Below are 27414 nucleotides of genomic sequence, written 5' to 3' on the forward strand. Positions count from 1 at the left end.
TCATGCTGTCTTTCAGGTTGTACAAACACTTCTGCATCCTGGCAACTAACAACCTCAGTCCTGCTTCCATCCCCAAGTCAATAACCAAAACATCCCCTACCTGACATGGACTGTTGGCTAAATCACCCCAATATCATTGTATTAGAAATAAAACTATGGGGATATAATTAGGATTATGATAGGACTCGGGGGTCAGACCTTCTGAAGGCATTAGTAGCTTCCTAAGAGCGAAGGGTAGGAGGGTTGGTGAAGGGAAGGACTCCACAGATATTCATGGAAGAATGTCCTGTGAGGACACACTGATGGTAAGCCTGGAAGATGGCTTTCACCCTAACCAAATTCACAGCACCTTGGACTAATAACTTCTTCTTCCCAGAATTCTCCTAGTGTGGTCACTCTACCTATACTTTATGCATGGTTACTGGCCAATCAGCATTTTATTAAACCAATATGAGAGACAAATCTTTAAAATGTACAAGAACATTATCCTACAGCATAGATCTCTAGAAAATCAACCTGAGTGTGGTAACCCAGACTCCAAAAAAGAATATTGTATTTTTCTCTTATATGTAGATGTCAGCTCTTAAACATTTGATAAATGTGTTACAATCCATATAATCACAGAGACTAGGTATAGAGTAAGGACTATGGAGCAGGGGGGGCATTACCCAAGGAATAGGGAATACAATATACAGTTATGGAGGGACCGGTAAGAGATTGAAACAAGAGGATTAAACAATGGTGAGAGTTCTGAAAAACAGAGGGCAAGGGTGAGATGAGATGGAGTATGACAAGTAAAACTAAGGAAGACTAGGGAAAACTAATAATACAGAAATCTTTTAATGATAGGAATCTAAATAGAGACACCCAATAACAAGAGAGACAAAGCCCTAACTAGACATCTTTCACCACCATGTGAAACATCCAGTACCAGAAATGGGTGGTTAAATAACACTGAGTTATTGACCAAAGAGTATCCATTGAAACCCCCAACTATCTCAGGCTAGTTCTAAGTCTATTGCTTGCTCTCCACAAACTGATGGTAAGGCCCCGTTGCTGAAGACAACACTTACATGTCTTATTGAAAGCAGAGGATTCAAGCTGGTGCCTAACTTCAACCTTCACCCCTGCTGCCCAGTGTTCATGGTATGGAGAGGTACTTGGCATGCACACTCTCAGACAGAAAGGTAACCACCAACCCTGCCTTCTACAAGAGTGACCTGCCTGCACAATATGCTGTTACAATTGTGGCACAAATATTGTTGGATTAAACCAACTACTATCAGATTGGAATTAAGACTCATGCCATGAGATGGAATACATGTTTGACACTGATCAGGTGTCTAAAACCTTGAGAATGGGTAGACCATGGGTCTAGGATAAAACCAAATACTACTGTTCTGCTAAAGGAATGTAGCAATACAATGACTACTAATGATATTCTGATATATATATATCAGTGCCCTATTCAGCCATCATCAGAGAGACAACTTCTTGTAGTAGATGGGAACCTTTCCAGAGACCCACAACTGAACAATGTTCGGTGGGTAAGAGCTTCTAGAATACTTAGTCCTAATGATATGTCTTATTCTAACCCCATTCCTCAGTGCTCAACAAACAATGTGGAAAATGAAGCAGAAAGATTGAAGAACTAGAGGGAATGGGTGACTTCAAGGAAACAATGTTTTTCAGATACAGCAGGACTGATACCCATATAAACTCAAAGACCCTGGCAGCAGGCACCTCAAGCCAGATGAGGGTCATAGTGCTGAGAGGTGGAAATGGATGTGAGATGCCATACCTAATCAAGAAGCTATCCTTAAGTGATATCTGCTTGTAAAGGACAAATTAGTTCTCTACAATGGAGTCTTCTTTGGTATATCAACCAGTTTAAGAGTAGACTCCATGTCCAGCAGTGTATGGTCAATACAAAAAGAACTCAGTGGTGTTTTTGCAGACTTTTACTCTCATATTGCTTTGTGAGGGAATTTCTGGGTCTCACTGGGCTTTTGCTTATATTATAGTTTTCATCTTTTGTTTGTTTTGGTTGGTTTGTGTGTGTGTGTATGTGTGTGCGCGCACGCATGTGCATGCATGTAGGTGGAAATTTCTATCCTGCCTGATCCCATAGCCATTCAGTTCCAACAAAAGACACAGAGGTTTATGTTAATTATAAACTAGTTGGTCTATTAGCTCCGGCTTATTATTAACTAGCTCTTACAAGTTAAATTAATCCATAATTCTTGTGTTAGCCAAATGGCTTGGTGCTTTTTATCAGTGAGGCATTCTCATCTTGCTTCCTCTGCATGTGACTGGAGACTGCAGACTGAGCCTTTCCTCTTCTCAGAACTCTCCTAGTCTGGTTGCCTCGCCTATACTTCCTGCCTGGTGACTGGTCAATCAGTGTTTTATTAAACCAATAAAAGAGACAAATCTTTACAGGGCACAAGAGCATTATCGCATAGCAGTGTTTACATTTGTGTTTATTATTTTTAAAATATTATGGTTTATTTGGCTTTGTGTTGCTTGCCTGTTTATGAGAGAGACACAGAGAGAGACAGAGAGACAGAGACAGAGAGACAGAGAGACAGAGAGAGGAGGTAGGGAGGATCTGGGAAATGTTGGGGAGGGTAAACTGTGATCAAAATCTATTGGATGGTAAAAAAAAATTTAATACAAAAAGGTAAATATTCTCTCCAAGATTAACTATCATCACTTAGTTAAATCAAACCAATTTTAATGTGCTTTAGTAAACAGAATGTATACGGTCTTCATTTTATTCAGTAAAATTATATTGTTTAATTAGAGATGTATACCTTGATTTAGCTGTAAAGCTATTGTATGTAGTAAATAAAGCTTGAAGGTTAAAAAAAGAAGCCCTAAAAATTCTACGCAACTGTGTAGCCAGAGAACTTAATAATTGTAATGAAATGAGCTAAAATGTCTCAAATAACAAATTCCTGACCTTTAGAATTGGAGTCCTGGAGAAAACACAGGGTTGCACCCTTTGAAAAATGGAAGAAGGTGGTGTTATAACAAGGTACAATGACGCTTGCCTCACTTAAGTCCTTTCTAGAGTGAGTGCAGTTGGGACCAGGAAGAAGCCTCCAAGAAAAACAGGTGTCTTCTCTATCACTACCTGTCACTGTTGTCGGGGTTTCTGTCCTACCTGGTTCCCATAGTCATTAAGTCCCAAAGAAACCACACAGAGGTCTACATTAGTTATAAACTGATTAGTCCATTATCTCAGGCTTATTATTAACTCTTATAACTTATATTAACCCATTATTCTTGTCTATGCTAGCCACATGGCTCACTTGGTACCTTTTTCAGTGCAGCAGTGACATCTTGCTTGTTCTGTGGCCAGGTCATGACTGCAGAGGAGTGGGCTTCCTTCTTCCCAGAATTTTCCTGTTCTCCTTAACCCATGTCTATTTCCTGTTTGGTTGTCCTGCCTATACTTCCTGCCTGGCTACTGGCCAATCAGTGTTTATTTTAAAATATAACGGACAGACTGCAGACCATTGTCCCATACCACTTCCCCCTCTTTTTTGAAAAAAAAAAGAACTCTGAATCTAATATCCTTTGTTTAGCTTTTCTCCTGATCATTAGCCATAACAACTTGTAACCAACATTCTAAACAAAGGAAAATATCCATAGTCCATTGTTTTTGGAATATGGGCATAGTTCTCCAGGCTACTTCCTGCTGGTTGGGGGTGTTGATAATCTTATGGGGACCTAAAAAAATTTAGAATTATGTTCAAGTTCTGACTGGAGTATCCTGTGAGTCTTGATCATCTCAGGCAGCAGTCTTGAATTTGTTCTGGATGTAGACCTCAGACATCTGGGCCATCTGTTCTTACCGGAGATTTCTCAGGTGGTCTTCCTTGATCAAACCTGATTTTTCTTAACTCAAAATGAATCCATAGCCTCTCATTTCCTGTGGAAACAAAAGCAAACCCTCTTCTCCAATGTAACATACATTTTGACTTCAATTTTGAAGTCAAGGTATTTTTAAAATACCTATCTTGGATTAATTCAGCAGCATTTATAAACAGATATCTTTTAGCAGCTGTTGCTCCTTCCTCAGCATTCAAATAATTCAAAGAGAGCATAATAGCATATAGTATCCAGATCTCTGTATACTTTTCATTTTTATGTGGCTTTATTTTAACCACTATTTCTTTTATTTTTAACTTTTGGCTTTTGGGTACAGGGTTTCACTATGTATCTTTGTCCTGGAACTCACTCTGTAGACCAGGCTATCCTTGAACTCACAGAGATCCACCTGCCTCTGCCTCCCAAATTCTGGGATTGAAGGTGTGTACCACAATACCTTGAACTCACAGAGGTCTGTACCCACAGAGAGATGCCTGCTGTACTTGCCTAAAGGTGAGATGGCCCTTCAGGATTCCTGCTTAATGAAAGAGTCTGCGAGACATTCTGCAGGACACAGAAGAAAGTGACTGAACTGTCTTTAAAATTTCCTGCTTCATGGAAATGTCTGCTGGATACTATGGGCCTGTAGGCTGGATGGAGATGGATGCCCCAATGGTACAGAAGAACTTTGGGTGACTGTCCAGGCCGCAAGATGTCTCTGTCAATTCTAGAATCTTGGAAAATGCTTACAATGCACTTCCTGTTTTACTTAGGTAATAGTATATCCTTCTGGAGCCTTTGATGGAGTTGAAGAATAGATAGATAGTTACAGTTTTCCTTAGTTATGATAAGGGATAAAGTGAAAATAAATATTGTAACTGTAATTCTTGCTTGATAACTGTTTTGTTATATGTAATTTTATTATGTTAAAATTAAAGTCTTCCTTTTTGTTTAAACAGAAAAGGGGGAATTGTGTAGGAGCTGCTTCTGTTTGTGTGTTGCTTTCATTGGTTAGTGAATAAAGAAACTGCCTTGGCCTAGTTGATAGGGCAGAACGTAGGTAGGTGGGAAAAACAGAACTAAATGCTGGGAGGAAGAAGGCAGAGTTAGAGAAGCCATGGAACCTCTGCCTGAGATGGACGCTGGTTAGAATCTCTGGTAAGCTACTGCCATGTGGCGATACACAGATTAATGGGGATGGGTTAAACTAATATGTAAGCGTTAGCCAATAAGAAGTTCTAGCCAAGCAGTGTTTTAATTACTACAGTTTCTGCATGGTTACGTTGGGTGGAAGCTAGCCAGGCAGCCAACAACAAGCAGTCCTCTCCCTTGCAACAGTTCACCCTCCATCAAGATGGGTCCCAGCTGGGTTAATATGCCTTTCACCCAGTTGCTGTTGTTCTAGAGCAGAAAATATGAATGGATGGAGGACTTTCATATAAGTTTCCTTTTATGCTATTAACTTTCCCTTTATGATAGGGTATTGTTCAAGAGGCATCACAGAACCTGCACTTTAAACAAAAAGTTCAGGAGTGGGAGAAATGGCTCAGTGGTTAAGAACACTGGCCCTGGCTGCTTTTGCAGAAGAACCGTGTTTGATTCCTAGCACCCACATGGTTGGTCATACCATCTGTAGCTCTAATGCCACAGGTGATCTGGTGCTCTTTCCCAGACTCTGAGTATACCAGGCATGCACACATTTCACAGACATCGATATGTGCAAAACACCCATTTACATAAACAACCTTAATGAAACAAACAAAACATAGAATCCAGGTGACAAAGCAAGCTAAAGAATAATTTCTAAATTTCAGTTATCTATCTATCTATCTATCTATCTATCTATCTATCTATCTATCATCTATCTATCTATCATATCAATCATCTAGTTGTCCAGTTGGTGAATTCATGAGTGTTTGTATATATAAATACATATGTAAATACATATACATACATACATATTTCTTATGCATACTTGAGAATATATACAAAATTTAGACTCCAATCACACTATGTTGATAGATAGAATACAAATGAATCCATGGGTGTCTTAGTAAGAAGGATCTTATTTATTTTCATTTAAAAGAATATATAATACTAAATGTAGTGGTGTATGTCTTTAATGTCAGTTCTAGGAAGGCAGAGGAAGACGGATCTTTGTGAGTTGGAGGTCAGTCTGGACTATGTAGCAAATTTTAGGCCAGCCAAAGCTACATAGTGAGACTGTGCCTCAAAAAGAATATAAAATAAGGTGATTATATTTTAGTTATAGAAGCCATATACATCACCTAGTTCACCATATTGTTTGTGTATATATAGGAATATGTGTGTGTTTATACATATATATATATATATATATACATGTATATGTATATATATAGTTAAATTGTCAAGATTATGGTTAAGGTTGAATGCATGAAAATCAACAGAAGTACTTTACATAAAAGAAGTAAATTTTGAACACAAATGTATGAATATTTGTCACGAAAATGTCTTCTTACTGATGGGAAACCACATGTTTCTCTTAGCTGCCCCGGCTTTTTCCTAGTGTGTGAGGAATGGCTTTCAGAAGTGCTGAGAGTCTGAGTGCCAACACAAGAAGACAAGAAGTAGGAGCAGATGACAGGGTAAAAAAAAAGTCAAAATTTCCTAGGTGAACTACTTGCAACAATCTTAAATTGGAAACCAAAATCCTCAGTCAGAAGGGAATGGTTAAACAAATAGTACATTCATCCGCAAAAATACTACTTAGGACTAGACATGCAGCATTTGTGCACTACCTTCATTTAAAATACCCTGAGCAAAGTATTTGCTTTAGGTCACAAGTTCAGGTTACAGCCCATCATTTCGGGGAAATCAAGGCAACCAACTCGTCACCATTTCTACAGTCAAGAGCAGATGGAAATCCATGCCCCATGCTGCTTGTCTCCTGCTGGCCACTTATGCCAAATCTTCCTTCACTCTTCTCCTAGCCAAGACCTGGCCCAGGAAATGGTGTCCCCAAAGCTGGGGTGGATCTTTCCATTGTAATTATCAATCAACATAATCCTTCACAGACATGTTCACAGCCAACCTAATGTAGCTGCTCACTGAGACTCTTGTCAGGTGATTCCTGGTTATGTTAAACCTACATTTAAAGTTAATCAGAACAATTAATTTATAATTATAACTGTATGCAACAGTGGCATTAAATCACAAAACCATAATTTTGATGGAAGTAACAGATATAAAAATATTACATAGTTTATGTAAGCATAAAACCAGGTACAAAACAGCTGCAAAGAGGTAGGATATATATTCAACCTGGGACTGTGCCTGAGGGGTGACTAGAGAGGAACAGATAGGGAGTTTGAGGTGTTGGTACTTATTTTTAATGTTTTTGCTTATTCTTTGAGAATTTCCTACATGCATATAATATACTTTGATCATATTTGCACATAACCGACACCTCTCCCTAAATCCTTTCGGATCCCCTACCCACCTCCAAACTTCTTCTACCTCCATGTTCACTAAAATTTTGTTTTGTAATATGTTTTTTAAAAACATTATAACCCAGAGTCCAATTTGTGTTACCTATGTTGCCCAGCTGGAGCTGGGGGAGCCAGTGTATTGGTTTATTATTCGCCAGTGATTCACTTAGGGCATACATGTTTTCTACACAGTTGATATCTGGAAAAATATTCTCAGGAGTAGACTAAGCTACAGAGACAAAAAACAATATAGAAATCTACATTCTTTTCTCGTCACTTAATACATATCTCATAAAACTGCCTGAGAATAATTTGTTTTATGGGGAAAAATAGTCTGTCCTGTTTTACTCACAGGATAGGTTAGAAGATTCAACAGATGTGAGATGACTTATGGTGTATTAAAACATTGATATGTAATAACAACAAAGTATTAGGTACACACTTGAATTTATATATTCAGAGCATTGACAGATCATTTGAAGCATATGGGAATCCTAAATTAAATAAGCAAACATTTTTTATATAACACGTAGTTTATCTATATCAAGGATAAAGTACAACTCTGGCCCTTTAGGAAATAAACACAGAATTTCTACCTTTGTAAACAAAAATGATTTAAGATTTAAAAAAAAAAACACCTTTAAACTGAACATTAAGATTACAAGAGGTCTCAAGATACAAAGACTAAAACATTATCCATAATCTTAAGAGAAAACTTTCCTAAGTCAAATCATTCTTAGGCTTGGTAGTGTACAATACAACTTTCGTAATAAGCCAATAAAATATTTCACAGGGCATCTACATTGTATTCATGGTTTCAATACCCATGTACTTTTATTGTTATTTTCTTTGAAAAATGTAACTTTGAGATGATTGATTATAGAATTAAATATTAAATATCTCATTTGACCAAAAAAAGGAAAAAAAAAGCAGAAAATAAAGCCCATACTATGGGGCATGAACTTTTCCTTGGCTGGAGATGGAGCAGCGAACGAAGCAATGAAATCCCCAAGGCTCCAAGACTGAGTGTCTAACAGAGAACACCCACGCCCAGCTACAGTGATATCACGGCAGACAGGAGTTCTAGGCAGGGCAGGGTTGGAGGCCATGACTAAGAGGCTGAGATTTTAAGTGGTCAGGGAATAGCTTACTACAAAGTAAACTTTTCAACACAAAATGAAGGCAGCAACAGAAGGTGGTCTGTACACTGCAGGTAGAAGGAGCTAGAAGGAAACAGTCATCAAGGAGACCCGCCACCAGTGAATCAGGACCAGCAAGATAGCCTGAGGAAGGCGCTAGGAAGGAAGGGAGATGGTGAGGATGGGGATACGTATGTAAATATCTATGTATATGTGCATAGAATGAATAGATACATGAAAAGCATGTAGCTACCTCTGGAAAGGCCTCACAGGAGGTAGGAGCTTTTGCTTTTGTTCTTAGTGCAGTGAGGGCCTGAGGATTTGAGGTAAAGACCACCGTGATTTGGCGGCTTTTTTTGTCTGTTTGGTTGGTTTTTTTTTTTTTTTTTTTTTTTTTGGAACAACACTTCTCTGTGTTGCCCTAGCCTGGAACTCATTCTGTAGACTAGGCTGGTCTCAAACTCACAGAGATTTGCCTGCCTTTGCCTCCTGAGTGCTGGGATTAAAGATGTGCACCACCACTGTGTTTTAATGTGATCTTTTGAGCTCCTAAGTTGTCTATTTAAGGGGTATCAATGATTTATTGGGATATGAAAGGGGGAAACACACTCACGAATACAGGATATGGTAAATCCAGTTGCAGAATCCTTGGAAAGCTGGATACCATTCACAGGCTGCTTCAAGCCACCTGCCTCTGCCTTTGCCACCCAAGAGAGTGCAACCACCACACCCTCCTTCCTTACTAGAGGTCACATAGGCAGACAAGAGCACTGCCTGAATTGGGCCACCTAGCTCATGTTCATGGGTGGAGCGAATACCCACTACACTTCCCCTTTTTGTCTGAGTAAGTAAGTTTTAAAACAATACAAAACTATATACAATAAGAATGATTATCAAGTATTGTCCAGGAGAAATAAAGGGGTAATAACATAAACAAAAATGGAACAACAACCAACGAGAACAACATCAATTGTGAAACACATTCTAAATGTACAGATCATAGGTGAGTGGCAAATCACAGAGATTACTCCAACAGCTGTCCTATCCCGGAGAATCTGAATCTAGTCCCTGATATGTTCTTAGCTAAGATATGAGAGGATAGTAACTGTGACTATCTAGTCTTCAATCCATCAAAGACCTGAGGAGGAAAATAACATTACCTGAGAAAACAGGAAGTGCAAGCAAACAACTTTCCAAAAATACAAGACGAGAGAGAGAGAGAGAGAGAGAGAGAGAGAGAGAGAGAGAGAGAGAGAGAGAGAGAGAGAGAGAGAGAGAGAGAGAGAGAGAGAGAGAGAGAGATCGAGTTGGCCTGGACAGTCACCCAATGTTTCTTTGTAATGTTGGGGCACCCACCTTTGGCTACAGGCCTAGAATTTGTGAAAGACCATTTTCAGAAGCAGGCAATTTTGAAAGACTGTCCTACTCTGTCTGGCAAGGTGCAGCAGTCACTTCTCCTTGTGTCCTGTTGTCCAGAATGAGCAGCAGAAGTCTTGACTATTAACCTCAGTGGTGACTCTGAGTTCCTGTCTAAACACCCAATTGAAGAAGTAGGCATTGAGAAAGTCAGAAAGGAATTTATTAGTTTGACCACATAGGTGACAAGAAGCACCACATCCAGTGAGCCAGATAGCTCAAGGTCATGGGCAGAGTGAATACCCACTACACATAAATCAAAAGCATAAGAAATGATGTAGGTGTGTCTTCTATCTATCTGATGATTTCATTGGATAATTAATAAAGAAACTGCCTGGCCCATCTGATAGACGGGCCCTTAGGTGGGTGGAGTAGACAGAACAGGAAGAAGGAAGTGAGGTAGATGGCTCAGTCAGATGCCACGCCTCTCTTAAGTTAGGCAGACCACCGTGCCTCTCCTCAGAGAGATGCCAGATGCGATGAAGCCAGCCATCAGGTCAGACATGCTGAATCTTTCCTGGTAAGACACCACTTTGTGGTGTTACACAGATTATTAGATATGGGTTAAAGCAAGAGATGTGAGAATGAGACAAAAAGAGGCTGAAACTAATATGGGCCAGGCAGTATTTAAAAGAATACAGTTTCCATGTAATTATTTCGGGTGTAAAGCTAACCATGCGGGAGCTGGGCAGGATGAAAAGCAGGCCTGCCCGCAGCCCCTCCACTACAGAATGGCGCCAACGTGGATAACTGAATCCACAGAAAACCTGAGAAAGCTTGGGAAAGAATAGAGTAAAGCATGTTTTCTTGATAACAGCAATTTCTCGGGTCTGAGCAAGCGCTCTCATCTAAGAGAGGCGTCCTGACTCAGCTTCAGCTGCAAAACCCTGCAGCTCATTAAGAGGTCCTGCCACAAAACACTTAAATGGTGTTGATGAAAAGTTGAACGTGTGTTTTCGGTTTTCAGCTGTAGCAGGAAAAAAGTTGTGCTGTTTTAAAATGCTGGCGTTCTGGTCTGTACTGCCAGGGCAAACTCTGACTCTTTCAAGCAGGCGGTCCTGACTGTTGTTTGACACTGTTACAGCTTGCTTGCTGGCAAGGACCTTGAACAGCCACAGAGTTGTGGTGATAAACATGGCTCCTGCGGGTACCTCCACCATGAGGCTAGAAAGCTAAGGCATGGGCTGGATCCAGCTGCCAAAGTTACGGCTTTAGTTCTATCGATTTTGGTGGGTAAATTAAAGACTTATGTGGTCACAAAAAGAGAGATATACAGTAAAAGAAAGATTCAGTGTCGAAGAAAACATCAAAATGGTTTACAATGTGTTGAAAATATATGTAGGCTAAAGGTTAAAGTTCTTAAAAGTAAAAAAGAAAAAGAGAGAAGGAGTAATTTGGGTGTGATGGTACACACCTTTAATCCCAACACTTGGGAGGCAGAGGTAGATTGACCTCTGTGACTTCAAGGTGTGGCAGAAGACACCTTTAATCCCAATGCCTGGGAGGCAGAGACAGACAGATCTCTGTGAGTTGAAGGTGTGGTAGCATACACCTTTAATCCCAGCACTGGGGAGGCAGAAGCAGAAGGATCTCTGTGAGTTCAAGGACAGCCTGGTCTACAGAGTTATTCCAGGACAAAGATATACAGAGAACCTGTCTCAAAAAGTAAAAGTAAAAATAAATGAAATAGTGGTTAAAGTAAAGCCACATAAAGATGGAAAATGCACAGAGAATCTTGATACTGTAATGCTATTATGCTCTCTTTGAATTGTTCGAATGCTGAGGAAGAAGCAACAGCTGCTAAAAGATATTTGTTTATAAATGCTCCTGAACTAATCCAAGATAGATATTTTGAAAATACCTTGACTTCAGAATTTGGATCTAAGGATATAATACTTTGGAAAAGAGATTCTTCTTTTGTTTTTACAGAAAATGAGACCATATGGATTGCTTCTATCCCAATATGGTATGATAGACCATGTCCTCCTGAAAGGTTGCTGTGAACACCCTCAAAAAATTACTTCACTCAACTGCCGACTGAGATGAACCTGGCACACAGGTTACACCATGAGAGATCTGATTAACAGCGTTCCCATTCAGCAGGAAGCAGTTTGGAGAGAAATAACTACGTCCATATTCCCAAATATTGTTTATAAATATTCTTTTACATTTAAAGGGGGATATGATATAGATATGAATAATTTGCATTGATATGGAGTTTGCTTTAGTGATTTAAATTTAAGGTCAATTTTGTTATATGTATATGTATTTCTGATCTTGATTAAGGTATTGTGATTGTGTAGTTCATCTTAAAAATGTAATGTATATAGGTTGTTAATGGATAGTCATCAATAATAGTAAAGCTTGTAGTCATGTTAGATTTTCTAGATATATAGAGATATATTTCAGTTAGATAGGCATTCCTAATATCTTTTCAAAGACTACAGAATATTCCACTTAAATGTTTTAATAACTTAAGGCTTTTCATGACAATGAGACACGTCAGCTCCTGGCAGCACCAATCTACTTCAAGAGGAAGATGGGCATCAAAGAGGATCCTTATGGAGTTTGACAGCCATTTGGGCAAGAAACTGCTCTTGCCTGGACTGTTGCATAAACTGAACACAAAGAACCCACAGAGAGAGGACTGCTGAACTTGCCTAAAGGTGAGATGATTCTTTGGGATTCCTGATTCATGAAAGAGTCTGCGAGACATTCTGCAGGACACAGCAGATAGTGACTGAACTGCCTTTGAAAATTCCTGCTTCATGGAAATGTCTGCTGGAAACTATGGGCCTGTAGGCCGAAGATGGATGCCCCAACGGTACAGAGGAACTTTGGGTGACTGTCCAGGCAGCAAGTTGTCTCTGTCATTTCTAGAGTTTGAAAGTTGCATATTTCTTGTTTACTTAGGTAGTATTATATCCTTCTGGAGTCTTTGATGGAGTTGAAGAATGGTTCAATAGTTATAGCTTTTCTTAGTTATGATAAAAGATAAAGTAGATATAAATATTGTAACTAATTCTTACTTGATAACTGTTTTGTTATATGTAATTTTACTATGTTAAAGTGAAAGCTTTTCTTTTTTGTTTAAACAGAAAAAGGGGAAATGATGTAGGTGTGTCTTCTATCTATCTGATGATTTCATTGGATAATTAATAAAGAAACTGCCTGGCCCATCAGATAGACAGGCCCTTAGGTGGGTGGAGTAGACAGAACAGGAAGAAGGAAGTGAGGTAGATGGCTCAGTCAGATGCCACGCCTCTCTTAAGTTAGGCAGACCACCGTGCCTCTCCTCAGAGAGATGCCAGATGCGATGAAGCCAGCCATCAGGTAGACATGCTGAATCTTTCCTGGTAAGACACCACTTTGTGGTGTTACACAGATTATTCGATATGGGTTAGTCAAGATGTGAGTAAGAGGCAGTCTTTAAAAGAATACAATTTGTGTGTTGTTATGTCGGGTTTTAAGCTAGCCAGTGGCCGAGAGCAGGGCGGCGGGAAACCGCCCGCAGCTCATCGCTACAAAGAAATTACTCAGTTTTCCAGTTAGCTTACGTAAATGAGAATGGGAGGGGGTTATAAATTGAAAATACAGAATTAAATTAGATTATAGAAGCCTGCTGGTCTAGTCAATGCAGAGAATCCTAGTGCTGAGAATGGAACATTCATACCAATCCTCCACCAGAGCTCAGGGGACAATGAGGAAATGGGTCAGAAAGAATGCATGAGCCAGAGGATGTGGAGAAGTGCTGTCCCCTGGGCATGACATGGTCATTGTACTTACGAACTCATAGGGCATCACCTAATCAATATCAAGCAAGTTAACATTCCAATAAGGAAGAGAAAGGGTCTCTTGAGGTTCCACCCCAACAACTGGAAGCTGGGAGGTGGGGAGGAGACATTTTTTTTCAGGTATGTGGCAGCTGGTAAATTGGTCATGCTTAGGTGGATAGTAACACACCCACACATATGCAGACAGCACTAACTGGACTCAGTGGGTTAGAAACAAAAGAGGAAGACAGGAGTAGGAGGGGCAATCACTAGGGACACAGGGAGAGAGGGAGGGAGAATTTGGGTGAATATGATCATGATATATTATATACATGTAAGATCAAGCAAGATACATTGTATACATTCAAGATCAAGATACATTATATATGTATATACATACATACATATATGAGAGATCAGGTCACATTGTATACATTGTATACATGTATGAAATTGCCAAAAAATAAAAAGTGGGTTTTTTTTTTTTTTAAAGGAGATGATTGCTGAAAGTATGCCTTATAGAATTTTTTTCTTTCAGTTTATTGTTTCGGAACTGGATTGCTCCCAAATCTTGACATTGTGTCATCAGAACTTTGTTCTGGAAAGCTTAGTCTACATGTATTGATAATTGATTGGTAGTTTGGGAGACATTATGTACTTGCGAGGTGTTCAGGGGATGAGCTCGCCCGCATCAGCTAACTGTCCCCTGGTTTCACCGTCATTAATACCTCCATTTGACGAAATGAGGATTTGCAACCCTAGCCACAAAAGCTTAGTTGTTTGTGCTGTGACTGGGCGGGCTTATCTTTGAGCTTCTCTTCACTCTAATGCACCACCTTTAGCATTGGTAGTCTGTGACTTCTAATTATTCCCAGTGTCCCATCTCCCCTCTACTACAATAATAAAACACTGTGAGACTGAGACAGCCAAAGAGCTACCAGTTAAAACCTAACACATGCTAGTCCCTCTTCCAACTAGCTGTGGCTTTAAGACTCAGCTTTTGTAATGGACTTATGCAGAAGTGACAGGGGCTGCTTCTGGGACATACCATCATGAAGTTGCTTGTTCTTCATTGCTGGCTGTGTCATTTTGCAGGTTACTGACTTTTTTCCTCATTGTGTCTAAAGCTATATTGAAGATTGTGTCCTTTTGGAATTCTATAGCTTTCTTAGCCTGTTTTCTGATGGGCTTGGAATGGGGGCCTACAGGTAACATCATCCAGCCTTGGATCCATATTGCAGTGTGTATGTGCATGTGTGTGCGTGAACGCACACACACACACATGCACACACACACGCTTGCTTGCTTGCTTTCTTGCTTGCTTAAGACAGGGTCTCCATATATATTGTAGATTTCCTTTTAACTTCCTGTGTAGCTGAGGCTATCTATCTTCAAGGGTTGATCCTCCTAGCTCTGCCTTCTGAGCATGAGGTTGTGTTGTACTTCACTATTCCTGACCTAACTTGCTTTTTGATAAGGTCTATAAGTGCATAAAGGGTTCACTTTTAGCCGACTTGAAGGAATAATACAGGCTAAGTGGTTTTTGGTCATGGGCTCCATTATTTTTTCTAAGAAGGACAATAAACAAGAAATCTTCAAATTTTGTATCTCCTTCCATCTTTTAGTGGAAAATGCTGCATTGATATGAATTTGAGTATTATTCTTTGAGTGAAGACTTTTGAGATTGCTTATTTATATAGAGACCAAAACAGAAATTCATGCAACCAAAAGAATCACAAACTGCTTAAGACCACTTGCCACTGGGATTTTAAGACATCATTTTTACAAATAATCAATGTCTCCAGCCACCATCATCTCATAAATAATTTCTTATTAATTATTATTATTATTATTATTATTATTATTATTGTTATTAGGGCAAATTCTGTGTGTTTTTCTTGGAAGAAAATTGAAACAAAATTACCCACTGAACTAGAGAGCTGCAGAAGGAGCTGAGCGTGAGTATAACACCGGAGAGGGGTTTGGGTTGGCTTTTGGGACATGTGGCTGTAATGAAAAGATGAAAGTTAGCAAATCTGCTCTGAATAGAAGGTCTATATATTCAGTAGACCTTCTATTCAGACCATATATGCTGAGAGAGAGAGAGAGAAAGAGAGAGAGAAAGAGAGAGGAGAGAGGAGAGAGAGAGAGAGAGAGAGAGAGAGAGAGAGAGAGAGAGAGAGAGAGAAAGAGAAACTTTAACATTACAACGTAACAATATCAATATCATTAACTCAGAAGTGGTGAACTGTAAGTATTGAATATAGAAACAACCTTTTCTGTTTTCTGTAACTCTGCTGTCATTTTTTAGACTGCTTCCAAGAATTTTAACTACTATAAGCCAACCAACACATACAGCGAAATATATGAATATGACTTTGTTTGGCAACCCAGGAATCTGAGCTGGAAGTCTACAGGTGGTCTACTTTATTTGTGCCCTCTAAGTATATGTTTAGAAATAAGGTAGTATTGGGCTTGCAATAAATAAATAAAGAAATAATGGGACAACGGAAAACACTATTAAGGTAATATATTGAATAATAAGATCCTCCCAGGGTGTAAATTGTACAAATTTGAAAATACTAAATTACATTTATTATTTAACCCCGCATTCTTAAACAGTGCCTACTCAAGAGATATATCTGGTTTAGTATACCAAATTAGAGGCTATTTAATAAATAAAAAGGTTTAAAAGCAGTGTTATGCATATAGCTAAAGTATATGTGTGCCTTTAAATATTTCCCCCCATTGGTGTTAAGAATATTTTATTTTTATTACCACAAGTAATAAACATGAAATAGGACTTGTATTGGTAGGGACACTTGAAATAGAGCTCATCTTATTTAAAAATGTATTTAAAAGGACTATCAGGAACCAGTTTTCACTTAAGTAGCTTTTGAATACTTCAATCATTTTGCCAAAAATGTTGCTGAGTAAATTCTAAGCATGCTAAAGTGTTCCAGGGGAAATAAATTACTTTATAGATTATTGAGGCGTCTATGTGTCCCAGCTGGATACCGCTTCATGTTAAAATATTGCAAGTCTATGACTTCTAAGGATTCTCACTCTAGAAGGTCCTTTTCTAACTGGAACTAATTTAGGTTGCAATAAGGATAAGGATTTCCCCTTCGGGTTAAAAATAAAAAGATTAAGTGTAATTTGGGATGGCCGTAAAAGTACAAGCTCTCGCGAAAGTGCTTATAAACCTGTACATCACTTGTCCCCTAAGCTATCTAACTACCTGGCCTACCTGTCTGCACACTTATGGGCAGGGTGGGCTACCGACTGAGTCATTGCCAGTTCTGGCAAACAGAACTCACTGGGGACCTGGGCTTGGAACCCATCTTGGGGTCAGCCATCCTCTACAACCTTGTGTCCCCTGATTCGGAGCAGTGCGTTCAATTGAGGAAGATCACTTACGACTGAGTTTTTCATCATGGCTTTGACTGTGAAGCCCTCAGAAACCAGGGAATGAGGCTGGTGCACCGGGAGCGGCTGTTGTGGCAGCAGTTTGGTCCTCTTCGGCATCTTGTCTGGGCATTTGTTTAAGGTAAGGGTCTCTTTTTCTGCCACCATCTTCCTAGAAATCGTCTTGGTCTTATCAAAAGTGTGGTAGAAAAATCAGGGAGTTTTACAGATGTGAGCAGGAGGTCGGGGAAAAATGTAAAGAGGCGCGTTACTGGTAGAAATTCAACCCGTCGTGGTGCCCAGGGTGATCCAGATGTTTGGCAGCTCCAAGGTGAAGGGAGTTTAGGGAAGGGGAGGGGCGGTAAGAGGGCTGGGACCCGAGGTTTGAATCGCAACAAGCTTCCAAAGGTGAGCCTCCTGGTTGCTAAGCGACTTGTCAACACTACGGCCCGATAGTCCCGCCCCTTCGTGACGCACGTTTCCTGGGTCTTAATCCGGAAAGGGAGATCGGCGGTGGTGGCCTCAGCCAGAGGAGGAGATTCTTACGCGTTAAAACTACAACTCCCAGGAGGCTTCGCGCTCGGGGCGGATGCGCACGCGCACTGGGCCTGCCGGCCACGCGGGGAGGGCCACCCTGGATGACTAAACCCGAGAGAAACGCTGGTGGGCGGCTTGGGCGGGTGTCGGTGCCCGCGTAGGCCCTGCTCGCCCCGCAGCCACCACCCGCCCGGTGACCATGATAGGTACGTGTGTGCCTGCCAGGTACAACCTCTCTGCGCCGCCCCGCGCCCGTGCGTGGCGCCACGTCACACCCCACGGGTCCGAGCGCGAGCCGCGGGGGCTGGCCCGAGCCACCTGTCGGTGACACGGGGCGAAGGCGTGTGCCCCGCTCTCCGCCCGCCCGGTGGGCGTCCTCGGCCCCGGGGGCCCGCGAGTGACCGGGTTCGGTGTGCCCCACGCCGCCCTTGCCCAGGGCAGGCATCCCCGCGGGCGGACACCCGGCTGCACCGCGGCGCCCTCCCACGGCGGGGCTCGTCCCGCACGGTCAGCAGCCTGGCGCTCTGCCACCCCTGAGCGAGGAGCAGCCTAGGTCTGCACCTGTCAGGGACTGTCACGCTGTCTTTCACCCCAGGGCAGGTTCAGACCCTGTAGGACTTTTAAGAAGCCCCCAGGAAGCATTCGACTGGTGGAATCATGGGCTCCAGAGATGGCACGTTGCACCTTCAGTTCTGTCTTTTTAAAAAATGTCTCCTCGAAGATCTGAGGCGAAAGAGTAGCGGAGAGTAGGCCATAGCCAAGGTGGAGTCTTTGACAGGTAGCGACTGGGTGCTGTCTGATGAGTGCAGCTTTGGAAGCGGCCACTAGAGTCGCTGTAAGCACCGTGAACTAGGAAGGTTAGAATGGTCCTCTCAGAGATGTCAAGGTCCCAGTCACTTCGGGTTCTCCCCCAAAATGAGTAGAAATGCGCAGTGGTGCTGAGCGAATATTCCTGTTTGACGGTTTCCCTACTGTAGACGCCTGCCAACGGTGTCTTGATGCTTTGGTGATTTTGTTTGTGGTCTATGCCTGAGAAGTATCACTCCAAGCACGTTTGAAGTGGCTCTATCCGAGGTGTGTCCAGAAGACAGATGAGAGGTGGCTTATCAAATAAATGCTTTACATGGTGCGAGTAGCTACGTCTGCTTTTACCTACGAAAGTTAGGTTAGAGTGCACACGCAGCCTTCCTTTACCCCTCGCTGGGGGAATCATGCCAGGTCACTAGCCTCCTCTCTGAAGCAGAGGTACAAGCGGCAGATGGCTAGCTTCTCTCACCTTGGTACGGTAGTGTGTATTTTTGCTGAATGAAATGGAAACGTGTTAATTTTATAGAAAAGGTACATTTCTATGAATCTTCCTGAGCCTTTCAGGTGACGTCTCCTTAAGAGCTGGTTTGTAAACACAATCCTGAACTGAGTCAGTGAACCAAGCGGGAGAGATTAGAAAAATTATGGGAGATTTTACAAGAAAGAAATATTTCATATTCTGAAGAGAATTTCACACGTTTAGTTTCTTCCAACTCAATCTAGTTTATGAGTGATTTTTGAGGCACAAATGTCCTATAAAGCTATATAAAGACAGGAAATTAAGAACTAGAAATAATTATTTGTATAAAGAATCTAATAAATTATATTAATAACTTTTAGGATGGAATAGATTTGGGCAGTTTTATTAAGATTTATCTGGAACTCTCTTAATAAGAAGTGTGATATCTTGGTGTCACAACTAAATCCATTGCTGACAGAAACAAGGGAGATAAAAGGTGAATTTAAGCCCTGTCCTTCACTTTCACTAACGACTGTTGTACGGTGAATAAGTGTGCATTTTCACACAAATGGTTAAATCGCTGTCCCCCATCCCAGGAAAAGGAACTTGAACTTGCATATTTAAAAAACTGCATAAAAATGTTAAATTATTTAGTTCACCTAGTTTTATTTCCTAGTTCTATTAGTGGCCATTTTTAGTGAGCTTCTGACTTGCCAGTTCTGACTTGGGTGTGTTGACAACAGTCAGAACAGGTGAGAGTGAATCAATTCTAAGGAAGGCCTGGGTCTTTTGCACTTTTGTGAGTCATCATTGAGCCAGGAAGCGAAGGCAGAGTCTCTGTCCAGAGTTCTGTTGCAGGTTAAAGGACACGTAGATTTCTCTAGAAACCGAACAGTGTCTTACACTGCTCAGCAGTACAGAGCTGGTGCTGTTTATCCTTATACTCTCCCACCTTGCTGCATCCTCCTAGTGCAGGCAATGCACCCCCTCTTTCATTGAAGTCCTTGCTTTCCTCTGAGAAAAATCCTATGGACTGGTTTCCCGGCCAAATATGAGGAAAAGGGGCAAATATTTCAGTACCCATAAAACAATTTTCTTTTTATTGTTTCAAAATAGAGGATTCCTTCTTGTCCTAGGGATGGCTTTATAGGTGCTTCCATTTTCCTCTTGGATTATGATTGATGTGTTAAATGTCTTGACCCAGACAAACTTAAACCATAATTTAATTGAAGTCAATGAAAAAGTTTGCCTTTGTGAGGTATGGAGAAAGGATTCGAGATAATGAAAAGCTTCAGAAAACTTAACTGAGAAAAATGTAATTCTGAGCACCTCTTTAAATTTTTTTTTATCTTTTAAGAAATGAGCACTTCTTTGTGTTTAAAATTAAATTTTAGTGGTGACAATTGTGAATTGTTCTAAATGTCCTATACATTTAGGCCTTTGATAACATCAGCTATTAAAGGACATGGGTTCTCACACAATTAAGATAGGAAGTTCTTAAATGAAAGCTCAGTGTTACCGAGGTTTTTGAGATAGAAATGTAGCTCAGTGATGTATCCTAGGATTCATTAGACCTGGGTGCCATTCAAAGGTGTTGTTTTAATTGATCAAAAATATTATTTTCTATATCTTGTGGAAAATCTTTTAGCAAATTTAACTGCATATAAAGATCACACTTGTTACTGTCTATTCTCCAATTTTATGATGTTAGCCATGAAAGTGTTCTCTCTGAGTGCGTGTTCAGTAGCCATAGGCCTTTCAGTGTGCCTGCTGTCCCTGTTGTAGGTGGCCCTGTCCTCTCTGACAGTGTCAGCATACATTTTATTATCCCTTGACAGCAAGTATTTTTTTATTGTCTTTTTTATAGGTAAAGGGTAAACATTTTACTTCAAAATGGGTTTTAGGAAAAGTACTTCATTTTATAATGATTTAGTTTTACAAAAGCAGATTCCAGCATTGAGCATGGATTCCCTGTCTGATACTGTGAGTCGGTGCCAACGATACAAGAATGGAGTAGACAAAAAAAAAAAAGTTTTGTCATTGTAAATATTCTGTCTGTATTGACTATTGGCCCAGCATCTGGCTTTGTTTGAAAACTTTCCCGCAAGGATTTTCAGTCTTGAGCTTTGTCGTTGTATGTTAATGTACTGTGCATTTGCCTTGTCCTTTTAATAACGTTGGTGAAAGGAGCTCCTCATCTAAGACTGTCACGAGAGGCCCTTGTGCTACTGCGTCACAAAGTGGGCTCTACGGAACTTTTGGAGAGAAGAGTTTGTATAATTTTATTCAGTCCTGTTTTGGGTCCAAAGCCTCTGAAAAAACCTTATGTCCTTTACAAATGTTGGTCCTATTTCTAAAGGCTTTTCTGAAGTCTGCATTTTTCTTAAATTCAAAGCTCTATGGCTCGAAAATGATACAGTAGAAGGACTTGGTATTAATATATGCAAATCCACCCCTACCTCTAAAGCTTCTTTGAACTCCCACCCGCCTCCCCCCCCACAAAAAAGGAAAAAGAAAAAGAAAGAAAAAGTTCTTATTTCAAAATGCTTAATATTCATGAACCAGGTTCAATGCAAAATACTTTATTCTGTTAGCTTTCAGCTCTTTGATCAATGAGAATTGTTTCTTACCTGCTGTTTCTTCAGCCTTTAGTGGTAGCCCAGTGCTTTTTCAATGTTTCTGTTTTAATTTGCATTTAATGAGCTCATTTTAAATGTTTCTTTGTAGTACTCTGAATGGTTTCCTCCTCACATTTATAATATTAAAGACTGAGACTTATGTGGCAGCTAGCTGATTTGTATTGCAACCCCCAAACATGGTTTATTTACTTCATCTCATAGAGGAGGGCTGTGGTTAGAAGGGGTGCAGTTAGCAGTCCTTTTCCCCTAGGACTGCATTTCCTCATCACCTAGGCTAGTCCAATCTCCTCACTCCTCTCTCACTAAATAGCGTGTTTTCTTTCTTGTATTAATAGATATTTCAATTGACAGTAATCATTCCAGTATCAATTTTTTATATGGACTATGTTAAGTGATGCTGCCCAGGAATGTTCCGTGTGTGTGCGTGTGTGTGTGTGTGTGTGTGTGTGTGTGTGTGTGTGTGTGTTGGGAAGGAAACAGAAATAGGAATCCATTTATCCCTATGAGTTGTGATTTACTTGGCCTGATAAGAGGTGTATGTGGTAGAGACGTTACTCTGTCCATTATAGAAGCAGAGTGTGATGTTTGTATTCATACTATTACAGGGGAATTGTGTTCTGCTGTGTGCTCAATTTAGATATAATCTTAATATGTGATACAAACAGAGAGTAATAGGATGAAGGGCTAATATCAGACAGTACCCACTCTTGTTCATTTAGGCACTGATGAGCTGCCCAATGGGTAGGCAAAGGAATTTCTCCTTTTATTTTGATGCCATCCCTGCCATAATTTCTTCATTTGTCTTTTTTTCCCTCTTTAATGTGTTGCGAATAGTATCAACCATATCAACCACATGAAGACTTTCTGCCATGGTGACTTTCTACAACAGATCTATATGCTTGTCTTTATATGCCTGTGGTTTATGGGCGTTCTTTGTGAAGGTTCCTGTAACTGTGATAAAACACCACGACCAGAGCAACTTGAAGAGGAAAGGATTCATTTGGCTCATACTTCCTCAGCACTGTTTAACCTTGAAGGACATCAGGGCAGGAACCTGGAGGCAGGAGCTGAAGTGGAGGCCATGAAGGAGTGCTGCTTACTGGCTTGCTTTCTATGGCTTGCTCAGCCTATTTGCTTACAGAAACCTGAACCACCAGACCAGGGATGGCAGCACCCACAATGGGCTGGCTGGGCCCTTCCCTATAGACCACTAATTAGGAAAATGCCCTGCTTCTTGTCTACAACCTGGTCTTTTGGAGGCATTTTCTTAATTGATGTTCCCTCCTCTCAGATGTCTTTAGCTTGTGTCAAGTTGACACAAAAATAGCCAGCACAGGCATTGCACCATGAAATCTGTTTTGTTTAGATGTGGAAGGAACAATTCTGAAATTTTTTTTTCTGGGAATTTAACTTTCAGGGACCTTCCCTATTGGAGCAAGTCATTGTCATAATTATTTGATTATACATTTATTAGGAATAATTCTAGCTTCTTAGTTAGTTTAAACATTTTATAACCAATAGGGTGTGTGTTATGGAAGTCAGATTAGTCAGCACGGGAGCAATGTGAGATGTGAGATGTTAGAGGAGGTAATGACTTCCTTGTCTTTGAGAAATGATAGGCTGATAAACACTAGTGATTTAAGATCGATAACTGTGAATTTTAATTATTAAAAAGATTTATTTAAATAGTTTTAGTACAAGAACTCAGTTGCCATAACTGAAAAGTACATAGTAGTATTTCATTTCTATGTCTCAAATACCAGAAAGTATATTCCCAAAATATTATTTTGGAGCTGTAAGAATTTTTGGAACTTGTAGTGAAGAGCTGCGGGCGGCTTCCCGCCACCTGGCTCCCAGCCACCGGCTAGCTTATGCCCTTAAATAACAACACACAAATTGTATTCTTTTAAATACTGCCTGGCCCATTATTTTCTGCCTTTTACTCACATCTTGATTAACCCATATCTAATAATCTGTGTAGCACCACAAAGTGGTGCCTTACCGGGAAGTTTCTAGCGTACATCCATCTTGGGCTGGAGCTTCATTGCCTCTGGCATCTCTCTCAGGAGAGGCACGGTGGTCTGTCTCACTTAGGAGAGGTGTGGCATCTGACTGAGCCATCTACCTCACTTCCTTCTTCCTGTTCTGTCTACTCCGCCCACCTAAAGGCTGGCCAATCAAATGGGCCAGGCAGTTTCTTTATTAGCCAATGGGAGCCCTCCATCAGGAACTCTAGTATTCAACATTAATGTTTTGGAACTGTCCAAAAGCAACATGTTATGAAACACCCTTAAGAATAAGACAGCCCGGTGGTGGTGGCGCACGCCTTTAATCCCAGCACTCGGGAGGCAGAGGCAGGTGGATTTCTGTGAGTTTGAGACCAGCCTGGTCTATAAGAGCAAGTTCCAGGACAGGCTTCAAAGCTACAGAGAAACCCTGTCTCGAAAAACAAAAAACAAACAAACAAACAAAAAAGACAAAAACAAAACAAAACAAAAAAACCAACCAACCAAACAAACAAACAAAAAGACAAATGGGCTGGAGAGAGATGGCCCAGTGGCTATGTGTGCTTGCTGTGCATACTTGTAATCAAGTTTGGATCCTAACTCCCATGAAAAATTCAGGCAAGGCCATGTGTGTGATACCCCAGGGCTGTGTGTTGGGGTGTGTTGGGGGAAGAGGATTACCGTGCTTGCTGGTTGTTGGCTGAGCTCCAGGTTCAGCGAGATAAGGCAGAGCACACAGGGCAGGTCACTGGGGGATGTCCATGTGGCTGTGCATACGCCACACACAGACATACAGTGTAAAACAAATGCCCTGTAGTTGTTATAAGTATTGAATTAATTATACTCTCATTGCTAATTAATGCCAGGAAAAATTTAAATGATAATACTCGAGAAGCACTTTTATGTTGTGATCTTGAATGTGGCGTTTTCAGGAAGAGAAACCCGAGAACCACTGTTTCAGTTTCTTTCAGAGTCAGTTTTTCTCCATATGTGGTGGAGGCGTGTCTCAGTGACTCAATTAGATTTTCATTGCTACGATAACAAATTACCACATTTAATGGCTTAGGATAAATTATACTGTGATAATTCCTGAGATGATTTGTTAGCCAGCCTTCCTTCTGTAGGCTCTAGGGAGGGCTCTTTCCTACCTAGAGAAGTCCTTGGCCTCCCCATTGGCTCCATAGTCACACTGCTGCTGTGGCTGTGGCTGCCTTTATCTCCTCCCCCTCTCCCCTCCCCCTCCCCTTCACATCTCTCTTCTTGTCTTCCTCTTCTCTGCCCTCACTCCTTACTTCTTTCCTCCTCCTTGTATCTTTTGTTGTTTTGAGACAGAGTTTTTTTGTGTGTAGCCCAGGGCTTGGTCCTGTCGTGAGATCCACTCAGCTCTTCTGGAGGATGTTCGGATTACAGGTGTGTGCACTGTGCTCAGCTACATTGCCTTCTGTATAGGGGTCCGGTTTCTTTCATCTTTGAGAGCACTCGTGGTTACATTTAGGGGCCACCTGGATAGTTCCATCTCCAGATCCTTGTGTAAGCTCAGTTGCAGTTCCCTTTTGCCACAGCTGTGGGTATCACAGGTGGCAGGCCCTGGAGTGTAGACAGTTTGAGAAAGTGTTATTCATCTACCACTGTGGGCAGTCATTATCATTTGAAAGTATGGCTGCTGTAGAATGACAGCTAGAATCCCTTGAATTGACAGTAGAACTGTTTTTGTTTGTTTTTGCATGTCATTTAAATGTAGTGCAATCATGCAGTAATGTTGCGCGTGAGGAGTCTAATCTTTGCCCTCCACTACTCTATGGACTAGTTGATAACAGCAGCCAAGGGCGTAGCCAAGGCAGTTTTCCCAGGTGGCAGCAGAACCTGTGCATGCTCCCCTGGACTGCAGTCGTGAGTTGCAGCTGGCCAGTTTAATGGCCCCAGTTGCTTATTTCCATCTCATAGAGAAAGGGAAGCTTTGCTATGCTTCTGACAGAAAATACGACTTTATATAACAACAGACGGTCAGGCAAAACAGGAGCCAATGAGAATTTCATGTATGTTTTGCTTTCTGATTTGAGTTTGCTGTGACTATTAGACAGTTATTGATCTTCTGTATTAGATCAACATTGCCTTGCCTGTTGCAAATACTAACTAATCTGACTTGCTGAAAATTACACAGTTAAAAATTTAGAATAAATTTTAGTAAAGTTGAGAAGGACAAAAGAACAATCTGGTAGCTTCAGTTTTTAAGTACATCAATATAGATTTTGACTTCAGGAAAGAGTATTTTTTGAAATATGGCCCATTTTTCATTATTTATATAGTTAGAAGAATATCTAAAGAAAATGTGGACTATAGTTTTAAAATAGATGCAGAATTTCATTTTTGAAAAAGGCAAAGGTTCATTTTTTTATTGACAAATTAAGAAAATGATTGTTCAGTGTTTTTTAGACCTCATTCTCAGGCCTTGTGGCAGGCACAGAGAGGCTGTGCTGTAACGGAAGAAGCTGCTCTTTCCAGAATATGCTGTGTTCAGGTGTGGGAACCCAGCAAAGTAACCTCCAACTAAGACAGTGGGCTGCAGAAAGAGGACAGGGGCTTCTGAGCAGGTGGATAAAGACCGTGGGCTTCATAAGGAGGAACTGTGAGTAAGATGGAAGAATTGTTAGCAGGCTCTGGGCTGGGGATGGACCAGCGTTTGACTCGGAGCAGCTGAGGAAGAAGTGATGTAAGATTTGTAGGGAATATGTCGGCATCTCAGAGAAGTATCCCGTGCCATGATGGAGAGTGATGAGGGACTGCTTGATCTTAATGGTGGAGTGGATTTGAAAAATTTGCATAAAAAGATAGTTGTGGCATGAGGGCCATGCTGATTCTTATTTACTTTTGGTTACCATCAAAATCATGGCCATGATTTATCATAACGTTCTACAAGTTAGCATACTGTATTTTGGTGAATTTCAGCAGAGGAAGCAAACTTTGACAGCTGCAGATCAGGCTAATTTAAGTTCATGATTTGGATATCATCAAAAGTAATAGCAGAAAGTGGCTACCTATGGCTGACAGGAAGGAATTGATTTAAATTTGAAAATGGTGGGCTTGGGAGGTGCATCAGTGGGTAAAGAGCTTACCAAGCAAACACGAGGACGTGGGTCCCCAGTGTCCAAACTAAAAGCCAGACTTGGTGGTGCACTCCTTCCAGGAGCAGAGTTGGGCAGAGACAGGCAGATCCATTGTGTTGGCTAGCAAGCTCGTTCAGAGGAATCAGTAAGCTCTAGGTTTACACAGAGACCTAGACACACAGAGGCACATATTTAGCTGGGCTAAACCCTTAGAATCTGTTACATTGTTTCCCACCAGGCAGGGTCTATAAGATATTAGGACAATTTGATGTAATCAAAACAAACTAATCCTTGGAGGGTCTGTGTAGTGATGAGTGAGCGAGCAGGCCTGCTTATCGTCCCGCCAGGCTCCCGCATGGTTAGCTTTACACCCGAAATAATTACACGGAAACTTTATTCTTTTAAACACTGCCTGGCCCATTAGTTCCAGCCTCTTACTCACATCTTGATTAGACCATATCTAATAATCTGTGTAACACCACGAGTGGTGTCTTACCGGGAAAGATTCAGCATGTCTGACTGATGCATGGCTGGAGCTTCATGGCATCTGTCTCAGAGAGGAGAGGCATGGCGGTCTAACATAGGAGAGTTGTGGCATCTGACTGAACCATCTACCTCACTTCCTTCTTCCTGTTCTGTCTACGCCACCCACCTAAGGGCGGGCTTATTAAATGGGCCAAGGCAGTTTCTTTATTGAAATCAACACAAACAGAAGACTCTCCCACATCAGGTCTGTACGTTTTATATTTTCCACAGAATCATTTTTTTCTTCTAAA

At 40.9% G+C, this 27414-nt stretch overlaps 2 protein-coding genes across 6 annotated transcripts in view; one reads left to right on the plus strand and one right to left on the minus strand.

Moving 5' to 3' along the window:
- Positions 1–17374, minus strand: part of Pacrg (parkin coregulated) — a 460392-nt gene extending 443018 nt beyond the window's left edge. For both annotated transcript variants that reach the window (XM_038339699.1, XM_038339700.1), the window contains exon 1: positions 17098–17374. In XM_038339699.1, the coding sequence (XP_038195627.1) occupies positions 17098–17253 (156 nt within the window). In that variant the 5' untranslated portion in view covers positions 17254–17374. The remainder of the gene's footprint in view (positions 1–17097) is intronic.
- Positions 17375–17688: 314 nt separating this feature from the next.
- Positions 17689–27414, plus strand: part of Prkn (parkin RBR E3 ubiquitin protein ligase) — a 1148335-nt gene continuing 1138609 nt past the window's right edge. For all 4 annotated transcript variants that reach the window (XM_038339600.2, XM_038339601.2, XM_038339602.2 and 1 more), the window contains exon 1: positions 17689–17828. In XM_038339600.2, coding sequence (XP_038195528.1) covers positions 17822–17828 — 7 coding nt within the window. In that variant the 5' untranslated portion in view covers positions 17689–17821. The remainder of the gene's footprint in view (positions 17829–27414) is intronic.

The sequence above is a fragment of the Arvicola amphibius genome, chromosome 8 (assembly GCF_903992535.2).
Source record: "Arvicola amphibius chromosome 8, mArvAmp1.2, whole genome shotgun sequence".
Lineage (NCBI taxonomy): Eukaryota > Metazoa > Chordata > Mammalia > Rodentia > Cricetidae > Arvicola > Arvicola amphibius.